General features: G+C 51.9%; 1 protein-coding gene across 2 annotated transcripts in view; it reads right to left on the bottom strand.

Annotated features, from left to right (window-relative positions):
• Positions 1-874: 874 nt before the first annotated feature.
• Positions 875-13,229, bottom strand: part of COL6A2 (collagen type VI alpha 2 chain) — a 28,155-nt gene continuing 15,800 nt past the window's right edge. The window contains exons 23-28 of one of the 2 annotated variants that reach the window (XM_051623862.1): positions 12,535-12,570; positions 12,272-12,317; positions 11,755-11,907; positions 11,047-11,499; positions 10,710-10,748; positions 875-2,413 (exon numbers count right to left, since the gene is read on the bottom strand). In XM_051623862.1, coding sequence (XP_051479822.1) covers positions 1,806-2,413; positions 10,710-10,748; positions 11,047-11,499; positions 11,755-11,907; positions 12,272-12,317; positions 12,535-12,570 — 1,335 coding nt within the window. In that variant the 3' untranslated portion in view covers positions 875-1,805. Of the gene's footprint in view, positions 2,414-5,835; positions 7,309-10,709; positions 10,749-11,046; positions 11,500-11,754; positions 11,908-12,271; positions 12,318-12,534; positions 12,571-13,229 lie in introns of those variants that run through there. The other variant, XM_051623863.1, reaches the window with a different exon arrangement.

The raw sequence follows: 13,229 nt of genomic DNA on the forward strand, positions 1-13,229 counted from the left end.
CCGTGGAGGAGGGTCTCTCAGAGCTGGTGCTGCCTTGTCCATCCCTGCTGCGCTGCTGGCTGGGCACGTGCTGGAGAGGTGGGACTTGACTCCTGTGGTGTCCCTCTGCATGCAGCCATGTTCATCAAAGCTCCCTGATGGTTCTCCTCTCCTAGGGAGGGAAAACAAGGCAATGACACTTCAGCACATGTGGCCATGGCCACAGCTCCCCACTACCATGCCCCTCCCTGCACCAGTGCCACTGGCTTCTCTGCACCCTGTGCCTGGGGTCCCCTATAGACAAGCCAAGCCCAGCCCAGCCCCTCCTTCCCATCCCACCTCCACCACTGTGTACACAGCCTTGCAGAAATGTCTCTGGCCTCAAAGAAGTTCCTCTGCTTCATTGTCCTGGCCTGAGACACAGGAGTGGTGGATGCAAGAGGGGCTGAAGAATGTGAAGGGGAAGCCTGACTCAGGTGCAATGCCACCTTCAGTGGTGGGGAAAGACACAGCCCCCCTCTCCAGGAGGTGTACCTGAGGACCCCTGGTCTCCTCACCCATGAACGGGTGAGGAACGTGAACCAGGTGAGAAATGGAACACATGATCTTCTGAGAGACCAGTGTCTCACTAGGGGGGTGTGGGCCAGGGGGCAGAGGAACAGGTCTGCTGGAGACAGTGGGGAGGGCTGGAGGGGTCCCATCAGCATCCTGTGGTCCTTCAGGTCTTCAGCAGTGTCCTGTGACCCTTGACATGAGGAACCCCTGGTCTTGTGCTCTGGCATTTCTCAGGAGAGCCATAAGACAAACTTACCTAGATTTGGCAGACCCAGGAGATGAAGAATCATTTTTCAAAAGAGACAAAATACAGAATAAAACGCTGGGGTTTTTTTCAGGATAGGGTGAAAAGAGTTTATTGGTTTATTTTTGCAGTCAGCACAATTCAAGTTCAAATCTGGGCATTGCTCAGCAGATACAGGTGGGAAGAAGGCACCACATTTGCTTTGAGCACATTGGGAGGACAGAGAAGCAGCTGCCCAGTATTCTGTGAGATGTTGGGAAGCATCCTCCCCTCTCAGCCAGGAGTTTGGGTGCAGGAATAAACAAACAGGTTCTGATGAAGGTCAGAAAGGCAGAAAGAAGAACAGAAAAATAAAGACCTTAAAGGTGAAATTTAGGATAGATCCCAAAAGGAGCATCTGTGAACAGCTGGAGAAGGCAGGAAAGCCTCTCACCATCCTGGTGCTTCTGGGAAAGAGGAGCAAGCCCCCACGGGCCATGCAAAAGGAAAGCAAGTTGCTGACACTTGATATGTCACAAACTCACCCAGTTCTCTCAGGGCAGAAGTCCTGAGAGAGCAAAAAACAAATGAGATAATCTGGAAAAGGATTTGCTAAAGAACAGGGGACATTGCAACCATAAAGCTCCTCACTGGATGCTGAGGGATACTGAGTTTTTTGACAACTAGAGATGATCATCTGTCCTACGTTGGGAAGGTTCCTCACTTCTCTGACAAGCCCTCCTAGGACTACAGTACATTTGCAAGGCATGGCTTGGTGTGTGTAAAGCTTGACAGAAGTAGGTCCTATGGCTCTGCATCCTGCTTCGTTCCTGGTTTTAATTAGCACCATAATTTTGTGAGATACATGATTTTTCATCATGAAAATCAGAAAAAGAGCTCTGGATTTTGGCTAGAAAGGAGGACCCAGAGGGCAGCTGCTCTGGGCCAGCTTAGAGTTGCTAGCAACCATACAGAGGGGAGAAAATGAAACAGGCAAATATCAGGGGTGTGTATACAGGTGAGAGGAGGACACGTGCACCCCCTTCATTTAACATATCCACCTAATGAACCTGTCGAAGAAGCTGGGCTGGGAGAGGCTGTCATAGTCCTTCTCCCGGAAGATGGCTGCCCGGTCCCCGAGGCCAAGCTTCAGCAGGACATCCATGTCTACATCACTGCCAAGAGCCACCACCGTGGGCATGACGTCTTGCTTCTTCATGGAGTTGACGGCCTCCTCCAGGTTCTTGCTTCCCGTGATGCCATCAGTGATGAAGACGAAGGAGAGCTCGGCGTTACGCCGGGCGAGTCGCTGCCCGTTGCCCGGGCTGAGCACGATGTTGTTGATGGCATGTATGATGGCTGACCCGATGTTGGAGGAGGAGTCCAGGTACTTGATCTGCGCCAGGGCGTTGGAGATTTCTGTCAGGTTGTGGGTCAGTGGGAAGACCACGTCCTGCTCCCTCTCGCTGCCGTACTGCAGCAGGGCGAGCCGGGCGCTCATGCTGTCGCTGTTGCTCCTAGCCAGCGTCAGCTGTCGGGCCACCTCCTCCACAAAGTGGTGGGACCTCTGGAAGTTCTGCTGCCCGATCCTTTCCGAGCCATCGAGCAAGAAGACGATGTCAACGGGACGCTGCGTGCACTGGGCCACTGCCAGCTCTGCAGGAGAAAGAAGATGACAAGAGTTGGGAGCATAAGAAAGCCCACGGGGTAAGGCTGGGTCTGGCCTTGGGCAGCTGAGGCTGGAGTCACCTCGTGCACCTTTGTCTAAAGAAGGACCAGCCAGACTTGCTGCCAAAGCCTGTCTTTGGCCATGTAGGAGCTTTGCTTCTCATTCCTTCAGCTCCTGGGCACTAGGTCTTAAAGAATGCTAATTCTGGGGCCTATGACAGACCTCCACAAGCACTCAGGAGATTAGACAGGTCTCTACATTTCATTCCCAGAATTACATCCACCTTCTTGCAGCAGTGCCCAGCTCTTTATCTGTACCAGGAATATCCTGAGATTAATGGCAGGCAGCATCTGCAAACCTCTCAGTTACTTCTAGAGAGGTTTACTTTCAGAGGTACTCTTGACACACAGATGTGTAGGATGAAAGCAGTTTTCATGCCTCTCACCCAGATCAGTATAATCAGCAATCACCAATTCCTGAAAAGCTTCTAAAAGTTGGGTTATATGGTTGGAAAACAAGACTATCCTTGTTGATGCACCTGAATGCAATATCTAACAGACCAACACTTGGTGAAACACAGTGGGACATTGTTCTTCAGTCACTCAGAGCAGCACTTGTCCCACAAAGTGGGCACATGAATATTACACAGTGAATGAACTCAGGAAAAAAACAGGGAGAAGAAAATAGCAACCTCTGGAGACAGCTGATAGCTGGGGACCATGATTTCCTTCCTTTGCAGTAGGTGTTTGTACTGCATGTGGTGTTCTTCTGCATACACTGCCTCTCCTAGAAACACTTGGTTACTGCACTGTTGAATTTTCTTCCTTCTTTTTTTGAGTCTCCTCCTCTGCTGAAAGCACTAGTTGGGAATATGGTTGCACCAGTAGAGCTGACCTGTGATGCAGATGCTGGGATTGGCCAGCCCTGAGCTGGCAGCAGGGCAATGGCCACATCACTGGCCAGCATTTCTGTGGCCCTAAGCCTGGATCTCCAAAGGGCAAAGCCCTGGAGCTGATGCCATGTGGTGATGCATGACTGGCAAGAACAGGAGATTCTGGAGCAGCTCCAGGTTTGGGGTAGGAGGATCACATCAGGCTGAATTTCTGTACTATGAGCAAGTCCAAGTTGGCACAGGGCTTCCTCTGAGCCAAATGCTGCTACACCTGGATTCAGCACAGCAGGGTGCTGAGCCAGCCTAGGTCCTTGTAGAGACGAGCAACGAGCGGATCACTATTTAGCTCACTAGTATTAGCTGTGTAGTCAACACTCCTCAAAGTTACATTTGAAGCCAAGTAGATACATGCACCCTTGAGTCTAGAGAGACAGCACTCAACATGAATCCAGCAGCACAAGGCAGTGTGGCAGAGGCTCTGATGGTGCATTGTTGAGCTCACAGACTATTTGGCACCACTTCCATCCGGGATAAAACAGTCAAACCCGATGCAGGGACTTCTGCTGGTATTTGTGGCTTAATTTAACTTGTTGGACATCACAAAAGCCTGTGGCTGATTCTGTATCATGTTCCCTAGCATTTCTCCTTAGCCCACACTGTAAAACATACCTGCAGTAATGTCCTGCCTTGACTGGTGCTTACTGTCCATTGTCTTACTGGGAACAACAGGCCCCTGTAATCCCAGTTCCAACTCCAGTAAAACCAAGCTCCAAGTGATGTTTCCCCTCCCTCCCCCGGGCTTTTTGAATATTGCATTTTGAAATTCATCTGCAATCCTCCACTCCCTTAAAGCAATAAAGGTACATACTCACCTCTGCCCAACCTTCCTTGAGAAATGGTGTCTAAAGGTACATTCATGCCACAGTTCCTGCTATGCAGGCACTGCTGCCACAAGGATACTTTGCCTTGGCAGCACCTGCACTCCTGATCCTCACCTACTCTGTGCAGTCGTGGAGGTGGAAAGGCAGGAACATACAGTCCTTGCAACCAAGCAGCCCAAAATCTACGTAGGGGTCAGCAAAAGCAGTTGGAAGACAGAAGGTGGGGCTGAGGGCTGCATATCATGTTGGAGAAGCACTACCAGTCTGTCTCCCCTGGTGCTTGCCTACATGAAGTTTCTCAAGTTTCTTGAGATGACAAGCAAGATCCACCTGCCTCCCACATGACCTGAAGCAAGCCTTAAGAGCTCCTAGTTGAGCAGACCGTGGCTGAGAGCACCATCACTCCACAGAGCTTCAGTGAGAGGGTAACACATCTGGCTCCCCAGGCAGCCCCTGCTGCAACAGCACTCCCCCAAGACCCCTCCTGCTGCTCTGCCCTGATGGCTGGAGGAGGCAACCCACCAGCTGTGTGATAAGATGCCTTTACTCATGAGTTATCCCATGGGAACATAACACAGGTGCAAGCAGCATGACAAAACCTTGGGTTTGTCCTGTTCAGTGTCACACTTCAGTTGAGGCTTGTTCCCATCTCTGGCAGGCTGAGGCACCCCGTGCCCTTTCCTGCAGCAAGGAACAAGATCCGCATCCTCTGAGATGAGCACTAGGAGGCACCACCACGAATTAGGCCAACTAAAACCTTCACATCACACTTCTAACTGGAGCACCAATCCTTCTCATGCAGTGCCCAGCAGGGCAAGAAGCCTGCAGCTCACTGTGCTGCATACGTGTGCTAAGACACAGCTGGGGACATCCAACAGCCACAGCACAAGCAGCAGAAATACCAGCAATTCTTCTGCCATTAGCCACCCATCCAGTTACCTGCATCTGCAGAGTGACCCCACCCATTCACATCATGTTCTTGCTTCTTCTAAAACCTGGGTAACTTGTCTTTCCTCTATTGTTTCAGTGTTGACAGTAGAGATGAAAGCGAGATGGGGACTGACCTTCCTCTAGGCCATGGCTGGAGCAGCTCAACTTCCCTGCAACCCAGCAGGCTAAGTCACACTCTGGTTTTGGGGTAAAAATCAAACCAGAGCAGGGAGCCTGGATTTGCACAGACTGCCTGGAATACGTGGATTACCACCAGGTGCTAGCATATGGACTCAGACACAGGCAGATCCTCATCCTTAGACCTTCACCTAAAACTCTGAACACACCATTTCAAGCTCTCTGAATTTTCTCTCCGTTACGTGCCAACAGCAGAGTTCTCTGAGTTCCCTGTCCCTACAGACTGGGAGCAAAAAGCACTGAAACCTTAAGAGAAATTCTAACTTTTATGGAGTATGTCCAACCTGCTCATGTGCTGAGCAACAAAAACACCTCCCCTTGTTGCTGGGTGGCTTCAAGCCTCGACTGGCAAGCCCCGGATGCTGAAAGCACTGCAAGAAGTTCTAAGTGGGCAAGTTCTACCTCCCAATTCCTGTGCCTGAGCGTGGCAACTGGCTCCCCCTTTGCACACCTGGAAACATTACAGCCCAACTGCATTTTTGAAGACCACACATCTCCCTCCTGCCCATTAAATATGACACTTGCTCAGTATACTTTATTGCAATAATACCACACCAGGCTGCACAATTCACTTGCTGGCAGCAGACACTTCTATGCTTATGTCTGCACACAAAATGCCATCTTCTCTTCCTACAGCTTGAGAGGGCAGTAGTTATCCTGGAGGCAGGAATGACAGTTGCCTGCCTGACTTGGTGAAAACCAGGGGCCAAGGGGTGGGTCTTGGTCTCTTTGAACCAAACTAGCCTTGGGTTTGGACTGAACCTACCTCACATTTAAATACTTGCTTTTACGCAGCTCAGATGGCAGGGGTTTGAGTGCCCACAGGCATGGGTCTTTGCTTTGGACTGCCTGGTCCTACCTAACCTCTAGCTCTTGGATATGCACAGGTACATGTTGCTACTTAAGACAGAAGAAACACAAATGAACAAGCAGTGAAAAAGGCAGAGGGAGCTCATACAGCTTCTGAGAGAAGCACTCCCCAGGTTTTGGTGCCCTCAATGGAAAGCAATGCTGCCCTCTCCCCCATACAGCTTGCTCCTTCCCTTCTGTGCCCCAGGTGCCCATGGCTGTGCAGAGACACTTGCTGCAGTGAGGGGAGATGCACCTTGCTTGGCCAGTCTTGCCACACACGCAATCTGCAGGACCCAAGGAGAGCCCTCATGGTTACCCAGCGAGAGGATGCAGCAGGTGCTTCAGAAGCAGCCAGCAATCACGTGCACAGGAAAGCACATCATTAGGCTCTTTGCAGACGAGGGGCTCACCCTGGCCCTCGGCCACCTGCGTGCCAGCAGTCTCCTTGGTGGAGCCTGGTGCCTGTGGGCTGGGACATGCTACCCTGCCAGAGTGGGGCTGGAGCATGGGAGGGCCAGAGGGGAACAGCGTGGCTGGGCTCTGAGACCAAAGCAAGGCAGCTCCTCTGCAGAAAAGCAGTGGGCAAAACAAGCATCTCCTGACACCACCGGAGAAAGCTGCCAGCCCCATCAGCCAGCCAAGCCAGAGAGGACTGTCCCTTTGTGTCACATCCCCAGCTGAGTGCAACCAAGCAGTTCCACTGCCTGTGGTTCTCCTAAGCTAAAAGCATCTACCAATGTACCCTCTGCCAAACAGGCCCTTGAGGAAAGACGACTGCCACCTCCACTCCACCTCTGCCTCCACCCACTTCACGCAGTCTCTGACGGGAGACATCAGCAAAGCCCTATCACGGTTTCTGGGTCCCCCACAATCTCGCTGTGCACCATTTTGAAGGTGTCAATGAACAAGTCCATCCACTCCTGCCGCTCATTTCCCGTGGCAAACTTGGCTTTTTCGGCGGTAAAGGCCAAAGTGGCCACCAGCTGGGTGTACGTGCTGGGGTCCTGGGTTTCCCGCGTGGAGTTTAGGAACTGGGCGATCGAATGTGTGGTGCTTGGGAAATCTATGTTGACTCCCTCTTCCATAGGGCGGAAAATAAGTGGGTTTACGTTCCCAGGGTTCCTGTCATCTGCAAGTGAGCGTCAAAAGAATATTTTCAGGGCTTGCCAGCAATGGCTCTGAATGCTACACCTGCCTTTCCTACAGGCACTGCACCCGAGAGGAACAGAGCTGAAGAGGGACACAGAAGTAAAGACCAAAGCCAGATCTTAAATATTTCTGCCACTTTTCAAGTCTGAGGAATGGTGGATTTGTGCCAAAATCAATCACACATCAACTGAGGCGCTTCAGAAAAGGACATGAAACCTCAACTGCCCGGTCCTTCCCACTCCATCCAGCACAGGCATGATGGAGAAAGGGCAGCCTCAGGAAGTGGGCCGTGGGGTCCAGCTTCTCTCTGCCTATGGGATTCAGCCATCACGTAGCTTTGATTCTGCTCCATGCAAACTGTACCCATGATGCTGTACAGCCAGAGACATCTAAGGGACAGCATGAGAACTTCTTGCCTGCAGTCAGCCTGCCTTGCTTTGGCTAGAGTCATTGCCCTGTGGTGTGCAATGCTCCTGTGTGGTGTGCAGGACCTCAAGAGCCTCCAGCTCCACCTGACTGCACTGAACTTCAATTTGAGGAACATCCCAAAGCTCCAAGCAAAGCCTTCTGCGTGGGTTAGAAAGCATCACAGAGCACCATGCAGCTTCTGTTGAAGCAAGTGGTCAGTTCAGGTTTGCTCAGCATTGAACCTGTTTCACACCCCAGCACCTGTCACCACTGCTGCAGTTGACAGGGAGACAAAGCTCTGCCCTGCAGATGGGAAAGCCTGGGCTTCCTTAGGCAGAGCACTGAGGCAGCACAACTTCAGCTGCAGAGGTGAACCCAAAGTGGTGACATGCCTGGCTCTGCAAGGCAGCAGGGGGAAGCCAGGGTGTGGGTGATAACCTGTCCCTCTCTGTGCTCTGCTGCCAATACCCAGGCTGGGCCTGGAGTGCCTGGTGTGAGCAACTGATTTGCTCCTTAAAGTGCCAAGACTGCAAATCTGACAGTTGTGGGGCCAAGAACAGGGCTGGGGGCAGCTGCCTTCCTGACCTGAACCTGTCTGGCCTGCCTACGACTGGACCCACAGGTTGGATGTGCACAAAGCTCACTCACATATCCTGCAGAGGGCACTGTCTCCATCCAAAGGCTTTGCATGAGAACTGGCACCAGCTCTTGAGACGTTCTTGAACAGGAGGAAGCTGAGCACTAAGCAGAGAAGCTCCAGGCTCCGTCACACACCTTATGTCACATCCCATCCAACACGTTCCCTTGCAATGATCACAAATGTGATCACTGCAAACCCTTCTAGAGGATGACAGCAATGCCTCGTGGATAATCTGGTGTGAGTAGAAGGCACTTCAGTGAAAGGCCACTGAGTTCTTAGGTATCACCTAAAACTTGGCCTAGCACAGATCCTCACACACTGAGACAACTTTTTGCCCCTGCCAAGATGGGTGTGCTGGCACTTTCAAGGAAGGCCCACGCATACCTGGCCATGTCACTCCATATCCCAAGTCCTCCAGGGTGCAGGTGCAGGGCCTGCACTTGACCTGGCCTGCCTTTGGCATGGCTTGAGGGGTTCACCCTTTTTCTAGAATCATCTTCCTTGGAGAAGACTTTTCAGATCATCAAGTCCAACCATTAACCCAGCACTGCCAAAGTCACCACTAAACCACGTCCCGCATTATCACCTCTGCACAGCTTTCAAATCCCTACAGGGATGGTGACTCCACCATGGCCCTGGGCAGCCCGTTCCAGGGCCTGACAATCCTTTTAGGAAAGAAATTGTTCCCAATATCCAATCTAAACTTCCCCAGGCTCAAATTGAGGCCATTTCCTCTTGTCCTGTCACTTGTTACTCGGGAGAAGAGACCGACCCCCTCACTCCAACCTTCCTTCAGGCAGCTGTAGAAACAAGAAGGTTCAGCCTCCTCTTCTCCAGGTCGAACATCCCCAGTTCCCTCAGCTGCTCCTCATGAGACTTGTTCTCCAGAACCCTCCCCAGCTCTGTTGCCCTTCTCTGGACACGCTCCAGAACCTCCTTAAGCCATTTCTGTTCTGGTCCCCAGGACTGTCAGGTACCAGCAACCTGTTCTCACTTTGCATCAGGAACAGAAGCACCCAAGGGCACTAGAGGGAAAGGACCACCAGCTTCACCTTGCTTTGAAGAGCTTTGATGGCCCAAGCCTAGGAGAATGTGAGTGGGCCACTGCTTGGGTCAGTCTCTCTCCTGCAACTGTTCTTCAGAAACGGGGAGGCTGCAAAAGACCAAAACCTTTGAAGACACCTGAGCAGTCGTGAATATGGCACAGAGAAGTCACCTCTTCATGCATGGATCTGCAGGACAAAGCTCTCCAGGGGACACTGCAGGGGAGCCTGTGTGGATAGTTCAGCATCATGGTTGGACATTGTGATCTCTGCATGGCCAGGTGCAAATACTGAAAATACTACTGGGAGATTTTATCCAGAAATAATGATATCTTTTCTGTCTTCAGTTTTCTGAGTGTCTTGGGACCAGTTTTCCTTTGCTTTAGATGGAAATGAAGGGACTTCTTTGAAAAAGGAAAGTTGAGATTCTGTATAATACTGAGTGGAGGCCAGGGACTTGCACAAAATCTGATTCATGGCAAAAGTAGAGTTAAAAATTGCAAGAACTGGCAGCAACATTTTGATCCCTAAAAGCTTTGTGTGTATCAACAACTAGGGCATCTGTTGCATTGGAACAGGCACAGAGCCTCAAACAGGGTCTCCAGGAGTTCAGGTTGCAGATCTGCCCCTCAACAAGCAAAATGTGATCAAGTGAAGCTACCTCCACCAAGCAGCAGCCATCTCCTTTGTACCAGAGGATCCTTACAGCCATTTTCCTTTCATCCAACACCCTGAGTTAATTGCTAATTAAATACAGCCAGCGTTAGAGAAGCCAAAGCTTTGGTTACACTACAGTGGTCTTTTTCAAATGGTCCCAACCTCCCGCTCTGCCCTTCTCACTCCCAAGGAACATCCTGCCCAGTGCTGCAGGTTGGACTCTGCATCTCAAAAGCCACATCAGGGGGAGAGTTTGGCAAGGGGGTTTGGACTTGATGTGTCATAGAGACATGGTACAAGTGAGAAAGTAATTTGGAGTCTGAGTTTGGAGGTCAAAACATGGTGGCTCCCAGGAACTGGGACAGGGAGAAATAGCAGGGCTGGGCCATGCTGGTGCACCAACACAGGGCACTCATACCTACCTGCACAGAGAACTCGGTGTGACAGGGAAAGAGCAGGAGATGAAACCCCAGAGCCTCTCCTCATGTAAAGTAATGCTGGTTCCCAAACCCCTGTGTCATTCCAAAGGGAATGAGCACAACTGCACACCCGCCTCCCTCTCCTGAGCCTTGGCCACTCTCCCCTGGACCTACCACGTTGTGCAGATGACATGAAGCTACTTGTAATGTTTACCTGTCTGGCAGGGCAGCTCCGGGCAGACAATCTGGGGATCTGGAAGGAAAAGAAACAAGGAAAACTGAGTGTCTTGCACAGTCAGGGTGGCAGGGCGAGGTGTCTTACAAGGGGAACGGACTCTGAAGGATTGTCCCAACAGGCTGGTCTGTATCTTGAGGAAGGACCATTTATACAGGGCTACATTAAAGGTCAGGCCCTACCATGAACGGCCCAGTTTATGACCTCTTGGCCAACCTGCTGGGACACAGTATCTCTGCAATTATTGCAGTGCCCTGCATGTGTCCTCCACCCCAAACCCTGGGGCTAGGGAACTAGGACAAGGACAGGTACAGACCTGGGCAGAGCACGTCCTCCATCTTGTCAATGAATTCCTCTGCCACCAGGTCTGAGAAGAGCCTCATCTTCTGGACTCGCTGGGGTTCATTGCAAGCGATGGAGACCAGAGTCTCACTCTGTTCTGGCTGATCAAACATGTCTCCAATGCCAATGGTGTTGACGACCACATCTCTACCACAAAGAGCCCCAAGGTTCTTGTCGTCATCCCGGGGGTCGTAGCGCCCATCCGTGATCACCACAGCAAACACTTGGGCTTTCTCCCTCCTGCTTTCCTTGATGAGCTTGTTGTAGGCAAACTGGAGGGCAGATGGTGTCCAGGTGCCTCCAGCAATCCACTCCAGGCGTTTCACTGCTTCCTTGAAGCTTGACAGTGAATCAATACGTTCATCATCAAGCTTGATGGCTTCAAAGGTCCCTTCATGGCTGTACTGCACCACCCCAACACGGGCACCTGCCAACGAAGGGTCACGTTATTTGTCTTTCTATCCTCAGTGAAAAGTGCAGAAAGTCAGCAAACTTGTGTGTCAGCAAAGAGCTGCCCAATTGGCCTATAAAGATGGGAAAGGGGAAAAGCAGAAACTGCTGGGAACATGATGGACAGATGGATTGCAACACCCAGGGCAGCTACAGACAAAAGTGGAAGCTGAAGGGTTCCAAGATCCTTTACATTTCCCCCTGCCCTACTCTGTCCCCACAGAATCCAGACCTGTCTGCGACTTGGGGTCCTTGGCAATAGAGCCCAGCCTGCTGACCACGTTGACAACAAAATTCTTCTCCAGGGTGAAGTTGGTGTAGCCAATACTCTCTGAGCTGTCTATGACAAACATGATGTCCAGGGCACCACAGCGCTTCTCACAGTCTGGGGAGAGGAACAGAAGGAGGAAAACACAAAGGTCAGCAAAGGTGGGAACAAGAGCCTCCAGGGCACAAGAGACCATCTATGGGAAGATGGAGTTAGCATCACACCAAGCATCCGCAGGCTTTATGGTGCTGCCCACAGCCAGCAGCTTTGGGAGGATGTACATGTGTCTTTCCGTTGAGACATCTCGAAATTAACATTCCTAATCTTCCTGTGCAGGGCAGCAAAGACCTGTGCCAGTGGAAAGGGCAGCTCATGGGGCAGAGCTCCCTCAAGGACCTCCTGAAGAAGGAGGCAGCCTCTGGTGACCCCATCCCTTGAGTGGTCTTTCCCCTGCCCTGGGGAGAGGTGACGTTCTGCTCACCACAGCATCCGCATGTCTCTCGCACGTAGGTCATCACGTCGCAGTCCTGCCAGCAAAGGGGTGCAGGGTGAATGTTTCCTCCTCAGGCAACATCTCCCTCCTTCCCACCGAGCCAGCTCCTTCCCCCCTTCCCTTGGCTCCCATGGGAAGCCAGAGGCCACCTCTGCCAGGCAGCCACAGGACCTGATGTCCTGTTTTCATTCTTAGGCTGTGCCCAGGAAAGCCAGGGTTGCCCTGGGAGGCTGCAGAGCAATGGTACTTACAGTCAGGCCAGGATCTCCTGCTGGGCCAGGGGTCCCCTGTAAGAAGAGCACAGGGATTTCAGACACAATCTTCCCATAGAATGGTTTGGGTTGGAAAGATCATCCATTTCCAACCCCCCTGCCATTGGCAGGGACACCTCCCAGCAGCCCAGGCTGCTCCAAGCCCCATCCAACCTGCCCTTCAACACTGCCAGGGATGGGGCAGCCACAGCTTCCCTGGGCAACCTGTTCCAGTGTCTCTCCACCCTCACAGGGAAGAACTTCTTCCTAATATCCAACCTACATCTCTCTTCTTTCTGCTTGAAACCATTCCCCTTCATCCTATCACTCCCTACCCGTCTCCAAAGCCCCTCCCCAGCTTTCCTGGAGCCCCTTCAGGCACTGGAAGGTGCTCTAAGGTCTCCCTGGAGCCTTCTCTTCTCCAGGTTGAACAACCCCAACTCTCTCAGCCTGGCTCCAGAGCAGAGCTGCTCCAGCCCTCTGAGCATCTTTGTGGCATCCTCTGGCCTTGCTCCAACAGCTCCATGAGTTCCCTTTTTGGAAACTAGACATTAGAGCCATCAAAAACATGGCTTTTTACAAAGGTCTGCCACAGGAAGGGCAGGAAAGCCTCACTGGAAGCCAGCAGATATGTCTGGCAGCTGGTGTGTCCTCCAGCAAGCCCTACTGTAGGGTGACCCACTGGGATCCTCTGG

The sequence above is a fragment of the Apus apus genome, chromosome 6 (genome assembly GCF_020740795.1).
Source record: "Apus apus isolate bApuApu2 chromosome 6, bApuApu2.pri.cur, whole genome shotgun sequence".
NCBI lineage: Eukaryota > Metazoa > Chordata > Aves > Apodiformes > Apodidae > Apus > Apus apus.